Source organism: Pleurodeles waltl, chromosome 2_1 (genome assembly GCF_031143425.1).
Source record: "Pleurodeles waltl isolate 20211129_DDA chromosome 2_1, aPleWal1.hap1.20221129, whole genome shotgun sequence".
Classification (NCBI taxonomy): Eukaryota; Metazoa; Chordata; class Amphibia; order Caudata; family Salamandridae; genus Pleurodeles; species Pleurodeles waltl.
The window spans coordinates 514751649-514767129 of record NC_090438.1 but is presented as its reverse complement, the minus strand read 5'-3'; the positions used below and the strand labels follow the sequence as shown (position 1 = coordinate 514767129).

Sequence of the window (15481 nt, the reverse complement as noted above, 5' to 3'; positions counted from 1 at the left end):
GGCACTCTCCCCATGGGGCCAGCAACATGTCTCTGGTGTGGCAGGCTGCTGGAACTAGTCAGCCTACACAGACAGTCGGTTAAGTTTCAGGGGGCACCTCTAAGGTGCCCTCTGGGGTGTGTTTTGCAATAAAAGGTACACTGGCATCAGTGTGCATTTATTGTGCTGAGAAGTTTGATACCAAACTTCCCAGTTTTCAGTGTAGCCATTATGGTGCTGTGGAGTTCGTGTAAAACAGACTCCCAGACCATATACTCTTATGGCTACCCTGCACTTACAATGTCTAAGGTTTTGTTTAGACACTGTAGGGGCACAGTGCTCATGCACGGGTACCCTCACCTATGGTATAGTGCACCCTGCCTTAGGGCTGTAAGGCCTGCTAGAGGGGTGTCTTACCTATACTGCATAGGCAGTGAGAGGCTGGCATGGCACCCTGAGGGGAGTGCCATGTCGACTTACTCATTTTGTTCTCACTAGCACACACAGGCTTGTAAGCAGTGTGTCTGTGCTGAGTGAGGGGTCTCTAGGGTGGCATAAGACATGCTGCAGCCCCTAGAGACCTTCCTTGGCATCAGGGCCCTTGGTACTAGAAGTACCAGTTACAAGGGACTTATCTGAATGCCAGGGTGTGCCAATTGTGGATACAAGGGTACATTTTAGGTGAAGGAACACTGGTGCTGGGGCCTGGTTAGCAGGGTCCCAGCACTCTTCTCAGTCAAGTCAGCATCAGTATCAGGCAAAAAGTGGGGGGTAACTGCAACAGGGAGCCATTTCTTTACACAAGCCCCCCCCAGCCCACAGGCCAGGAGACTCAGCCCAAGCTGGGAGAGTCTTCCTAGTCTGTCAGGCGAGGAAGAGTAGGAGAAATAGGCTGGTTAGTTGCAGGGCCTACTCTGCCTTACATCCTTCTGTTCAGGTCATTCCCTTTGGGGAACTGACCTACTTCCACAGTGATAGGACCTAGTCTGAATTGCCTCTTGTCTGCCTCTTCAATGTCTCCACCCATTCTTTCTATTTTGGTCTTAGAGGTATCCACCTCTGCTAACTTTATCTTGGCCAGGGTTACCCCTAGCTTACCCAGAGAGGTTACCCAGAGCTGGAGTAACCCCACCATGACCAATAGGGTCAGGGGGCCTAGCTTGCTATTTGGCATGGGGTCAGACCACCATGCTAAGGATAGTGCAGCCATAAAGGCTAACACCCAGCAGAGGCCACTGACAGCTGTCAGTGCCCAGAACCACACCTTTAGCTCTTCACCTAAAGGGGAAGGGGCTAAGTTACAGGCCTCTTTGGGTTCAGGTTGCCTGTCTGCTGTATTAGAGTGGGGGGTTACCACATCTTGTAGTAAACACCCTTCTTCCACTCTTTCTTCTGTTAGCTGAGGAGCCACCCACTCAGGTTTAACAGTTGCCTGACTAGCCAGGACTTCTTGTGGGTCAGGTTGGACTTTATCAGGGCCATTTTTGGAGTTCTCCCCTACTGGAGCAGAATCTCCTTGGCTTGCTGTAACCTTGGCTAAAGGTTGTCCTCTTCACTGGGGTTATCCTCAGTGATTTCAGAGGTGTTGGTCTCTCCTGTGAGGGAACCAGCATCTCTGACTATTATTTTTGGAGTCAGGGTTTGAGGGACCCTGTTCTCCCTAGATAGGACTGGTAGGGGGGAATTGTCCTCCAAGTCACTATCCTCTTCCTCTGAGTTGCCACCCTCAGAGGGGTTGGCCTTTTCAAACTCTGCCAAAAGCTCCTGGAGCTGTATTTTGGTAGGTTTGGGGCCCATTGTTATTTTCTTTATTTTACAGAGTGACCTTAGCTCCCTCATCTTAAGATGGAGGTAAGGTGTGGTGTCGAGTTCCACCACATTCACATCTGTGCTAGACATTATGCTTCTAAAAGTTGGAATACTTTTTAAGAAACTAAAACTGGTTCTAGAATCTAATTCAAACTTTTACAAACTTTTAAACTCTAAAAGAAATGCTAAACAGGATCTAACACAAGGCCCTAGCAGGTCTTTTAAGAATTTAGAAAACTTTTCAAATTGCAAAAATCAATTTCTAATGACAATTTTGGAATTTGTCGTGTGATCAGGTATTGGCTGAGTAGTCCAGCAAATGCAAAGTCTTGTACCCCACCGCTGATCCACCAATGTAGGAAGTTGGCTCTGTATGTGCTATTTCAAAGTAAGGAATAGCATGCACAGAGTCCAAGGGTTCCCCTTAGAGGTAAAATAGTGGTAAAAATAGATAATACTAATGCTCTATTTTGTGGTAGTGTGGTCGAGCAGTAGGCTTATCCAAGGAGTAGTGTTAAGCATTTGTTGTACATACACATAGACAATAAATGAGGTACACACACTCAGAGACAAATCCAGCCAATAGGTTTTTATATAGAAAAATATCTTTTCTTAGTTTATTTTAAGAACCACAGGTTCAAATTCTACATGTAATATCTCATTCGAAAGGTATTGCAGGTAAGTACTTTAGGAACTTCAAATCATCAAAATTGCATGTATACTTTTCAAGTTATTCACAAATAGCTGTTTTAAAAGTGGACACTTAGTGCAATTTTCACAGTTCCTAGGGGAGGTAAGTATTTGTTAGTTTTACCAGGTAAGTAAGACACTTACAGGGTTCAGTTCTTGGTCCAAGGTAGCCCACCGTTGGGGGTTCGGAGCAACCCCAAAGTCACCACACCAGCAGCTCAGGGCCGGTCAGGTGCAGAGTTCAAAGTGGTGCCCAAAACACATAGGCTAGAATGGAGAGAAGGGGGTGCCCCGGTTCCGGTCTGCTTGCAGGTAAGTACCCGCGTCTTCGGAGGGCAGACCAGGGGGGTTTTGTAGGGCACCGGGGGGGACACAAGTCCACACAGAAATTTCACCCTCAGCGGCGCGGGGGCGGCCGGGTGCAGTGTAGGAACAGGCGTCGGGTTCGCAATGTTAGTCTATGAGAGATCTCGGGATCTCTTCAGCGCTGCAGGCAGGCAAGGGGGGAATTCCTCGGGGAAACCTCCACTTGGGCAAGGGAGAGGGACTCCTGGGGGTCACTTCTCCAGTGAAAGTCCGGTCCTTCAGGTCCTGGGGGCTGCGGGTGCAGGGTCTCTCCCAGGCGTCGGGACTTTAGGTTCAAAGAGTCGCGGTCAGGGGAAGCCTCGGGATTCCCTCTGCAGGCGGCGCTGTGGGGGCTCAGGGGGGACAGGTTTTTGTACTCACAGTCTTAGAGTAGTCCTGGGGTCCCTCCTGAGGTGTTGGATCGCCACCAGCCGAGTCGGGGTCGCCGGGTGCAGTGTTGCAAGTCTCACGCCTTTTGCGGGGAGCTTGCAGGGTTCTTTAAAGCTGCTGGAAACAAAGTTGCAGCTCTTCTTTGGAGCAGGTCCGCTGTCCTCGGGAGTTTCTTGTCTTTTCGAAGCAGGGGCAGTCCTCAGAGGATGTCGAGGTCGCTGGTCCCTTTGGAAGGCGTCGCTGGAGCAGGATCTTTGGAAGGCAGGAGACAGGCCGGTGAGTTTCTGGAGCCAAGGCAGTTGTCGTCTTCTGGTCTTCCTCTGCAGGGGTTTTTCAGCTAGGCAGTCCTTCTTCTTGTAGTTGCAGGAATCTAATCTTCTAGGGTTCAGGGTAGCCCTTAAATACTAAATTTAAGGGCGTGTTTAGGTCTGGGGGGTTAGTAGCCAATGGCTACTAGCCCTGAGGGTGGGTACACCCTCTTTGTGCCTCCTCCCAAGGGGAGGGGGTCACAATCCTAACCCTATTGGGGGAATCCTCCATCTGCAAGATGGAGGATTTCTAAAAGTCAGAGTCACCTCAGCTCAGGACACCTTAGGGGCTGTCCTGACTGGCCAGTGAGGCCAGTGACTCCTCCTTGTTGCTTTCTTTGTTCCCTCCAGCCTTGCCGCCAAAAGTGGGGGCCGTGGCCGGAGGGGGCGGGCAACTCCACCAAGCTGGAGTGCCCTGCTGGGCTGTGACAAAGGGGTGAGCCTTTGAGGCTCACCGCCAGGTGTTACAGCTCCTGCCTGGGGGAGGTGTTAGCATCTCCACCCAGTGCAGGCTTTGTTACTGGCCTCAGAGTGACAAAGGCACTCTCCCCATGGGGCCAGCAACATGTCTCTGGTGTGGCAGGCTGCTGGAACTAGTCAGCCTACACAGACAGTCGGTTAAGTTTCAGGGGGCACCTCTAAGGTGCCCTCTGGGGTGTGTTTTGCAATAAAAGGTACACTGGCATCAGTGTGCATTTATTGTGCTGAGAAGTTTGATACCAAACTTCCCAGTTTTCAGTGTAGCCATTATGGTGCTGTGGAGTTCGTGTAAAACAGACTCCCAGACCATATACTCTTATGGCTACCCTGCACTTACAATGTCTAAGGTTTTGTTTAGACACTGTAGGGGCACAGTGCTCATGCACGGGTACCCTCACCTATGGTATAGTGCACCCTGCCTTAGGGCTGTAAGGCCTGCTAGAGGGGTGTCTTACCTATACTGCATAGGCAGTGAGAGGCTGGCATGGCACCCTGAGGGGAGTGCCATGTCGACTTACTCATTTTGTTCTCACTAGCACACACAGGCTTGTAAGCAGTGTGTCTGTGCTGAGTGAGGGGTCTCTAGGGTGGCATAAGACATGCTGCAGCCCCTAGAGACCTTCCTTGGCATCAGGGCCCTTGGTACTAGAAGTACCAGTTACAAGGGACTTATCTGAATGCCAGGGTGTGCCAATTGTGGATACAAGGGTACATTTTAGGTGAAGGAACACTGGTGCTGGGGCCTGGTTAGCAGGGTCCCAGCACTCTTCTCAGTCAAGTCAGCATCAGTATCAGGCAAAAAGTGGGGGGTAACTGCAACAGGGAGCCATTTCTTTACAGTCAGGAATCAGTCTTAGGTCAGAGACAGAACCTACTCTTCAATTGCCGCTCTCTGAATAGTTTTAGGAATAGCTTTCTTTTAAACTTTGTAAGAAAAAAATGTAGCATATAATTTGCTTGTGGCTTTGGCCAGATAGTTGTACTAAGGGAGAAACACCAAAGATTAAGAGCACCAAATTAATGAAGTTCGTTTTACCACACTCCTTGCATCATTTGTTTGTAAACGATTCAAGTTTCAGAGATAAAACAAATGCAGGGCCAACAATCCAGTATGCACACTACATAGAAATTCCTGGACAAAATAAGTATTTCAAACTGGAAGAGAGGTATTCAGGGAGTAAAGCTTGTACTGGTACAAGGAGTAGCTAATGGTGCATGCCCTACAGATGTAAGAGACCATCCATGTTCCTAGACTGACTTGGAGGCTACATTGACTCGTCTGAAGGGAGTGGGAGACCTGCACATACCAGGAACCAACCGGATTTACTACTAGTGAGAAACATGGGTGACAATCTAGGAATGTCTGCAGTGCCTTACCACATCAAGAGTGTGCAAAGTTTTAACAGCATGGGAAGTAGGCAAACCAGATGGCATGTATTTTTATTGTTAAAGAACAACACCTAAAGGGATGTATGACGGAATACTGAATGCCATTATAACCAAAGACTTTATAACACAAGCGTTATAACAAAAATACCTTTCCAACGAAAGCCTTTTAAAACATTTATTACAACGAATATGCCTTTACAATGAAAGTTTTACCACAAAATGTAAGTATTTAACAAGTAAGCAAAAACCCTATTTATATAGTTATTTAATGGGCTTACTTTTTTACTCTCAGTTTTTTGTGAAAAGGCATATATATATTTTTTTTTTCTTTTCGCTTTTTAGTCAATAGCCCTTGAACCCTTAAAAAAAACAAAAAAAAAAAAAGTAATTACCTTAACACCCAAAAACCCACAACCACCCTAACCCTAAAAATTCCCTTACATCCCCCAAAAAAAGCAGACCCATCCTAAAACTTAAAAGTTCCCTTACCACCCAAAAGCCCAAACCCATCCTAAGCCTACCAATTTCCTAACCAACCAAAAACCCATACCAACCCTAGACCCTACCAATATCCTAACCCTCTCAAAAACCCATACCCACCCTAAAATCTTAAAATTCCCTTACCACACAAGGGTAAAAATGAAAAAAAAAATATATATATATATATATATATATATATATATATATATATATATATATATATATATATATATAATGTCACTTACCCAGTGTACATCTGTTCGTGGCATGAGACGCTGCAGATTCACATGCTTTGCACATCCCGCCATCTAGTGTTGGGCTCGGAGTGTTACAAGTTGTTTTCCTTCGAAGAAGTCTTTTCGAGTCACGAGATCGAGGGACTCCTCCCCTTTCGGCTCCATTGCGCATGGGCGTCGACTCCATCTTAGATTGTTTTCCCCGCAGAGGGTGAGGTAGGAGTTGTGTATTACAATAATAGTGCCCATGCAATGGAGTAAACATGTATGTACATGATGTATTTTAAGGTTATATATTTACAGATTTACAAATGTTCAAGATCAACTTCGAAACGGCTACAGGCTCCCGGGGAGGCGGGTGGCCGCATGTGAATCTGCAGCGTCTCATGCCACAAACAGATGTACACTGGGTAAGTGACATTTTCCGTTCGATGGCATGTGTAGCTGCAGATACACATGCTTTGCATAGACTAGTAAGCAGTTATCTCCCCAAAAGTGGTGGTTCAGCATGTAGGAGTTGAAGTTGTTTGAAACAAAGTTCTTAGTACTGCCTGGCCTACTGTGGCTTGTCGTGCTGTTAACACATCCACACAATAGTGTTTGGTAAACGTATGAGGCGTAGACCATGTGGCTGCCTTACATATTTCAGTCATTGGAATGTTTCCTAGAAAGGCCATAGTAGCACACCTTTCTTTCTAGTTGAGTGTGCCTTTGGTGTAATAGGCAGTTGTCTTTTTGCTTTAAGATAACAGGTTTGAATGCATTTAACTATCCATCTAGCAATGCCTTGTTTGGAAATTGGATTTCCTAAATGAGGTTTTTGGAAACCAACAAATAATAATTGTTTTGTTTCCGAATTTGTTTGGTTCTGTCAATGTAGTACATTAATGCTCTTTTGATGTCTAATGTACGTAGTGCTCTTTCAACTACAGAATCTGGTTGTGGGAAGAACACTGGTAGTTCAACTGTTTGATTCAAGTGGAACAGTGATATGTCTTTTGGTAAGAATTTTGGATTTGTCCGTAGAACTACTTTATGCTTGTGTATTTGAATAAATGGTTCTTGTATGGTAAATGCTTGGATTTCACTTACTCTTCTTAGAGATGTGATGGCAATTAGAAATGCAACTTTCCATGTTAAATATTGCATTTCACATGAGTGCATGGGCTCAAAAGGTGGCCCCATGAGTCGTGTTAAGACAATGTTGAGGTTCCATGAAGGAACTGGTGGTGTTCTTGGTAGCATAATTCTCTTTAGACCTTCCACCTGTACAGGGATAAACAGCACTTGTTGCGCCTACAGAGGTGAAAGACTTTAATACTTTCGGAATGGACTACGAATTTGACTGCATTTACCATGATGCATTGGGGTTGGACTTTGTTGCTGGAGTGTAGGCAGTGTGCTCCCTTTCTTTGTAATTTTGTCTTTGGACGGCTCCCTTGAGCCACGGCTGACGAGCCTTGGGAGGCACCTGTGCGCCATGAGAGGTACATAAACCTGAGAAAACATTTGGCGGCATTTCAAGCAAGCCCCTATACCATGCTGCTCCCTGCTGATGATGGGCTAAACCCAGAAACACGTGTACAGGGATAAACAGCACTTGTTGCGCTTACAGAGGTGAAAGACTTTAATACTTTCGGAATGGACTACGAATTTGACTGCATTTACCATGATGCATTGGGGTTGGACTTTGTTGCTGGAGTGTAGGCAGTGTGCTCCCTTTCTTTGTAATTTTGTCTTTGGACGGCTCCCTTGAGCCACGGCTGACGAGCCTTGGGAGGCACCTGTGCGCCATGAGAGGTACATAAACCTGAGAAAACATTTGGCGGCATTTCAAGCAAGCCCCTATACCATGCTGCTCCCTGCTGATGATGGGCTAAACCCAGAAACACGTGTACAGGGATAAACAGCACTTGTTGCGCCTACAGAGGTGAAAGACTTTAATACTTTCGGAATGGACTACGAATTTGACTGCATTTACCATGATGCATTGGGGTTGGACTTTGTTGCTGGAGTGTAGGCAGTGTGCTCCCTTTCTTTGTAATTCTAAATAGAGAAGTTGAGTGCGTAATTTGCAGGTAAGCTGAAATTGCTGTAAGATGTATCTTAATGGATGAAAAAGCTAGCTTTGACTTTTGCAGATGTAGTAAGTATCCTACGATGTCTTTGGCAGATGCGTGTAAGGGTTGAATTTGATTATTATGGCAGTAATAAACAAATCTTTTCCACTTATTTGCATAGCAATGTCTAGTGGTAGGTTTCCTAGCTTGTTTTATGACCTCCATACATTCATGTGTAAGGTCTAAGTGTCCGAACTCTAGGACTTCAGGAGCCAGATTGCTAGATTCAGCGATGCTGGATTTGGGTGTCTGATCTGTTGTTTGTGTTGCGTTAACAGATCTGGTATGTTTGGTAGTTTGACATGAGGCACTACTGAGAGGTCTAGTAGTGTTGTGTACCAAGGTTGTCTTGCCCATGTTGGCGCTATTAGTATGAGTTTGAGTTTGTTTTGACTCAACTTGTTTACTAGATATGGAAGGAGTGGGAGAGGGGGAAAAGCGTAAGCAAATATCCCTGACCAACTCATCCATAACGCATTGCCCTGAGACTGATCTTGTGGGTACCTGGATGCGAAGTTTTGGCATTTTGAGTTTTCCTTTGTTGCAAATAGATCTATTTGTGGTGTTCCCCAACTCTGGAAGTAAGTATTTAGTAATTTGGGGGTGAATCTCCCATTCGTGGATCTGTTGGTGATCCCGAGAGAGATTGTCTGCTAACTGATTCTGAATTCCTGGAATAAATTGTGCTATTAGGCGAATGTGGTTGTGAATCGCCCAATGCCATATTTTCTGTGCCAGGAGACACAACTGTGTTGAGTGTGTCCCTCCCTGTTTGTTTAGGTAATACATCGTTGTCATGTTGTCTGTTTTGACAAGAATGTGTTTGTGGCTTATTAGGGGTTGAAATGCTTTTAGCACTAGAAATACTGCCAATAGTTCTAAGTGATTTATGTGAAACTGTTTTTGGTGAGTGTTCCATTGTCCTTGGATGCTGTATTGATTGAGGTGTGCGCCCCACCCTATCATGGAGGCATCTGTCGTTATTACATATTGTGGCACTGGGTCTTGGAAAGGCCGCCCTTGGTTTAAATTTATACTGTTCCACCATTGAAGCAAGGTGTATGTTTGGCGGTCTACCAACACCAGATCTAGAAGTTGACCCTGTGCCTGTGACCACTGTGATGCTAGGCACTGTTGTAAGGGCTGCATGTGCAACCTTGCGTTTGGGACAATGGCTATGCATGAGGACATCATGCCTAGGAGTTTCATCACCATTTTGACTTGCATTTTTTGTTTTGGATACATGGCCTGTATTACATTGTGAAATGCCTGAACCCTTTGTGGACTTGGAGTGGCAATCCCTTTTGCTGTGTTGATTGTCGCCCCTAAGTATTGCTGTGTTTGACACGGCAGAAGGTGTGACTTTGTGTAGTTGATTGAGAAACCTAGTTTGTGGAGGGTTTCTATGACATACTTTGTGTGTTGTGAACACCTTTCTAGCGTGTTGGTTTTGATTAACCAATCGTCTAGGTACGGGAACACATGTATTTGTTGCCTTCTGATATGTGCAGCTACGACTGCCAGGCACTTTGTAAAAACTCTTGGCGCAGTTGTTATTCCGAATGGCAACACTTTGAATTGGTAATGTATCCCTTGGAATACAAACCTTAAGTACTTTCTGTGTGAAGGATGTATCGGAATATGGAAATATGCATCCTTTAGGTCTAGTGTTGTCATGTAGTCTTGTTGTTTGAGTAGTGGGATTACGTCTTGTAATGTCACCATGTGAAAGTGATCTGATTTGATGTAGGTATTTAATGTTCGGAGATCTAATATAGGTCTCAGACTTTTGTCTTTTTTGGGTATGAGAAAGTACAGAGAGTAAACTCCTGTTCCTTTCTGGTGTTTTGGTACTAATTCTATTGCCTCTTTTAGTAGCAATGCCTGAACTTCTAGTCCTAGAAGATCTATATGTTGTTTTGACATATTGTGTGTTTTCGGTGGGATGTTTGGAGGGAATTTGAGAAATTCTATGCAATAACCATTCTGGATAATTGCCAGTACCCAAGTGTCTGTTGTTATTTCCTCCCAATGTTTGTAAAATTGGCTTAGTCTCCCCCCCACAGGTGTTATGTGTTGGGGATGTGTGACTTGGAAGTCACTGCTTGTTTTGAGGGGTTGTATTTCCGGCTTGAATCCTGACGTACGCAACCATGCGTGTCTCCTTATCGTTATTGCAGTATTTACTGTCCTTGCAGCCGTATCTGCTGCGTCCATTGATGACCGTATCTGATTATTGGAGATACTTTGTCCTTCTTCTACCACTTGTTGTGCCCTTTTCTGGAACTCTTTGGGTAAGTGTTCTATGAAATGCTGCATTTCGTCCCAATGAGCTCTATCGTATCTTGCCAAAATTGCTTGTGAATTGGCAATAAGTCATTGGTTTGCTGCTTGTGCTGCAACTCTTTTACCCGCAGCATCGAATTTGCGACTCTCCTTGTCTGGAGGTGGTGCATCTCCCGAGGTATGAGAGTTTGCTCTCTTGCGAGCTGCCCCAACAACCACAGAATCTGGTGTTAATTGCTGCGTAATATAAACAGGGTCTGTTGGTGGTGGCTTGTACTTCTTCTCCACCCTTGGAGTTATGGCTCTGCCTTTTACAGGATCCTGAAATATTTGTTTGGAATGTTTTAGCATTCCCGGGAGCATAGGTAAGCTTTGGTATTGGCTATGAGTGGAAGAGAGTGTATTAAACAAAAAGTCATCCTCAATTGGTTCTGAATGCAAGGTGACGTTATGAAACGCAGCTGCCCTTGAGACCACCTGCGTGTAGGATGTACTGTCTTCAGGTGGCGACGGCCTCGCAGGGTAACAGTCTGGGCTGTTATCTGATACAGGAGCATCATAAAGGTCCCATGCATCAGGATCATCTTGACTCATTGCAGTATGAGTCGGGGATTGCATCAGTGGTGGAGTGGCTACCGGTGATGTGTGCATTGATGGTGGTGGAGATGGTGGTGGAGTTGTTTGTCTTGCCACCTTTGCCTGTGGCTGCTTGTCCTTTTCTTGAAAGGCAAGTCTTCTTTTCATTTTAATTGGGGGAAGAGTGCTTATCTTCCCTGTGTCTTTTTGAATGTGGAGCCTTCTTTGAGTGTAGTCTGGCTCAACAGATTCAAGTTCCTCTCCGAACTTATGTCCTTGCATCTGGGAGGACAATCCCTGTTCCTCTGTGTAGGAACCTGTTTTCGGTTCCGAGGCTGGATGTTTCGGAATCGAAATCTTTTCGGTCGCCTTTTTTGGCTCTGAGGAAACCTTCTTTATTTTCGGCGTCATGGTGTCTCGGTGCCGAACCGTTTCGGTGCCACTGTCTCGGTGCCGAGTGTGCTCGGAGCCGCTGTCTCGGGTCCGAGATTGTTGTGTGGCGGTATCTCGACCGGAGTCGGATGACTTTGCCACATGCATGCCCTTTTTCGGTGCCGATGATCGGTCACCTATTTTTCGGGTTGAGCCATGGCCTGTTGTTGTCTGGGCTTTTGTTGTCTTCTCGTGAGTTTTATGTTTCGACGTCTTACTCACGGTTTTTGGCGTTTCTTCGGGATCGACCTCGTCCGAGTCCGATTTGTGGATGGAGAAGGTTTCTTCTTCCTCCTCGAAACGCCCTTGTCCTGTCGGCGCCGACGCCATCTGCAGTCTTCTCGCTCTTCGGTCTCTTAATGTCTTCCTCGACCGAAACGCTCGACAGGCTTCACAGGTATCCTCCTTGTGCTCTAGAGACAGACACAAGTTACAGACCAGATGCTGATCTGAATATGGATACTTGTTATGACATTTTGGGTAGAAGCGGAATGGGGTCCGTTCCATCAGCCTTGAAGAGACACGTGGCCGGGCCGACCAGGCCCCGACGGGGGAATCGAAAAAACCCTGAAGGGCCACCGGAGCTCTTCAAAAGTCGGTGTCGATCTGTTGTAACTAACCCGATACTGAACGCAAACAATACCGACGATTTTTCCGAGATTCTAACTAACTTTCCGACCCGAAACACGGAGCGAAAAGGAACACATCCGAACCCGATGGCGGAAAAAAAACAATCTAAGATGGAGTCGACGCCCATGCGCAATGGAGCCGAAATGGGAGGAGTCCCTCGATCTCGTGACTCGAAAGACTTCTTCGAAGAAAAACAACTTGTAACACTCCGAGCCCAACACCAGATGGCGGGATGTGCACAGCATGTGTATCTGCAGCTACACATGCCATCGAACATATATATATATATATATGTATATATATATATATATATATATACATATATATATATATGTTCGATGGCATATATATATATAGTTTAAACATTACACACACACATATTATATATATGTACCCCTCCCACCCACAAAAGCAGTGCAAACAAAGCACTATTCCTTCAGAGCTGGGAGTTTTCTCCCTGAGGGTCGTGGACATTTGGGGGTGGTGCATATAAGTCCTACCTGAAAAAGGTGTACTGGATGGAAACAAATGAATATGTTTATGAATCATTAATTATAAAATTCAAAGTAAACTTTGAGAGAGGGGGTGCAGCCACAGTAACGCATATTCCAGTGAAGCTGCATATATTATTCTGCAATGTGTTTAGCAAGTGCAAATATAGAGAGTCCAAACATTATTCCTGCACTATGAAGCTATTGCCAGGTCAAAATGCTCCACATAGGAAAGGGGTGTATGCTACTGGATTTTATTTTTGTAAGATCAATCAATCAATCAAAAAATTTATTAAGCGCCCTACTCACCCGGTAGGGTCTCAGGGCGCTGTGTGTAAGATCCAACTGTTTAAAGAAACAAGGCTAATACAACGCAGCCATGCATGCATGCAGGATAGAAAACAGATTGGGGCGGATATTTATACTTTACACCTCACGGGCCTTAAGGTATAAATGAAATAAGGTGGGTTAACAATCCCAGTTAAAAGATGAAAGTGTTTTTTCGTTTTTTAGCTCTTATGATTTGTGTAAGGAGAACTAATGACATTTACTTGATTGTAAAATTTCAAAATATAGTGCAGCCAGTTTGCATAGGCATTTTTGGCCTACATTTACGTCTGATCTGTTGTAACGGCATATGCATTGAAAATGGAGTTTACATCAGTACAAGGATGGTCCACTTGTGTGACGCTTCGTCTGCTACACTGCAATGTTTTTGCACTCCTAACTCTACTTTTCTGCCACCGCTGTTTCACCTGTGGTAGCTGCCCTGGTGCTACACAGAAATAATTTACTAGTCATTGCTCTTGCATTAGCTTTGATTTAGGATTTGTTTTTGAACTGCAGAGTGATGAAAGCTAGTATTTTACCTTACCAAACTATTCTATGCAAAAATGTACTAAAGGCTCCGAGTTCTGTACTTGACAATTAGCATCAAGGCGCACTTTTAAGACAACCATTTACAAATATAGAAAGGAGAGCTAAGAATCAAAACGTGGCCATAAATAGACAGGAAAATACAAATGAGCGCCAACTAACGATTCACATGGAGGGTCCAGTCTTCCTTTGTCACAATGGAGATGCTCCATTAACAACTGGTTAGGCTGCGTAGGAGAATGCCCTCTTCAAATGACCTCAAAGTTACATTGCAAACACAATAGAGCTATAACAAAGATACAAATTATTATCAGAGAGAAAATTGACTCCTGGCTGCACTCTTATTAGGCAGATGCGCACATTATCAGGTAACATGCCGACACTCGCAATGCGGGGCAGCCGGAGGTTACGGCGGGCAGATTCACCTCCCATGCTGTTCTGGGCAGAAACAAAATGGCAACCACAGACCATGGATGAAGATGGCTGACCAGATACCCTCTATGCTTGTACAAAGACATTTATATTTTGTATTCTTTTTTTTCATTAGGTGAATCTGGCAACATACCTAACGAAGTATCTAGGACAGAAGTAAATAATTACACATTCAGGCCTACCTTCTAAGCGGTCAACGAACAGTCGCTTCAGGCTCTGGTAAATGCCGATTTTTATCGTCCCGTAGGAGGCCTGCCTTAGCAAAGCTGGAGCAATTCTGTAACAAGAGCACAAAGAAGTAAATATGGCAACGCAGCATCAGATCAAACAGGGAATAAGTCACAAAGCTGGATGTTTCAGTTAACTGCGGTCGTGGGTGAAAGGAGAGCTGTTGCTTCCTAAAAAGTTATTCTTCGTGTCTCGAAGTCTCCCTTGTCTAAAGCTCTCAGTAATTTCAACCTGCCGACGCATCAGGCTTTGTAGGCCTTTGCAGAAGCCATTATTGTATGATTGAGCTATTTTTAGCTTGAAACAAAGTAGAAGCAGACATTTTGTTATGGTTTATTTATCACACAAGGGCGAGTGGAATTAGATACCATATCTAAAAATCTTTTTCAATCCGCAAAGTCTCAAATTTTAGATTGTATAAACTTTGAACCTTCTCGTTAACAAACGCCCAGAGGTTTATAAGGTAGGGACTACAGGGTAGAGGGTTGCTATTTATATAAAAAAAAAAAAAAGTTTGCCAGATCGTACCAGACAATGTAATTAGGCTTTGCCTGACTAAATTGAGAATACTGAATGAGCTGCTCATATCAATGAAAGAATGCTCGCAGACGGTGTGGCTCATGCAGCTGCAGGTCAATATCAATTTAATGAGGTCTCAGAAAATCCACTGACTCCAGTTTGTTCCAAAGCCAGAACTTGTGCAAAGCCTCTATGGAAGAGGTATTCTTCAAAAGAAATAACATTCTACGACTCGTTAGATAATCTAGCAAGTGCCGGATATTTACGGATTGTCTACTCTGCGAGTTTAGAGCATCGCTTATCACAAAAAAGAAACACATTTAAAAAAAATATATCACAAACAGAACTTGAGGGCCTCCATTCCCGTTAATGAGAGGACTGAGTCCAAACAACAGAAAACAGTATCGGGAGCAAAGACCTAGAGGAAACAGGACTTACAAAAACTCAAGTCTTTAAACACAGGAGGTGTGCTTCCATAGGAAATAAGAAATAAACTCTGGCAATGCCAATATGATTGCCTTATGAATAAATATGCTTTCATGCCATTGATGAATTTAGACACTCAATTTTGTCATAATACATCCACTCTGTCACTAATCTTTGCACTTGTGCATTAATCAATCCATCCACTGTCTCATTCTTGCATTCATCCTATGACACAACAAACAAAAACAACAAAAACTCAACAACATATGCAAGATAATTTAAAAGAATACAAGGAGAAACAAATATTATATATTGCGGTCTAACAATAGCGGAGAATAGGCTTGAAATAAGAAAAATAA

The 15481-nt window shown here is 44.5% G+C and overlaps 1 protein-coding gene across 3 annotated transcripts in view; it reads right to left on the bottom strand.

Moving 5' to 3' along the window:
- SLC25A14 (solute carrier family 25 member 14) overlaps positions 1 to 15481 on the bottom strand; it is a 163301-nt gene that overhangs the window by 35909 nt on the left and 111911 nt on the right. For all 3 annotated transcript variants that reach the window (XM_069214053.1, XM_069214072.1, XM_069214062.1), the window contains one exon: positions 14132 to 14226. In XM_069214053.1, the coding sequence (XP_069070154.1) occupies positions 14132 to 14226 (95 nt within the window). The remainder of the gene's footprint in view (positions 1 to 14131; positions 14227 to 15481) is intronic.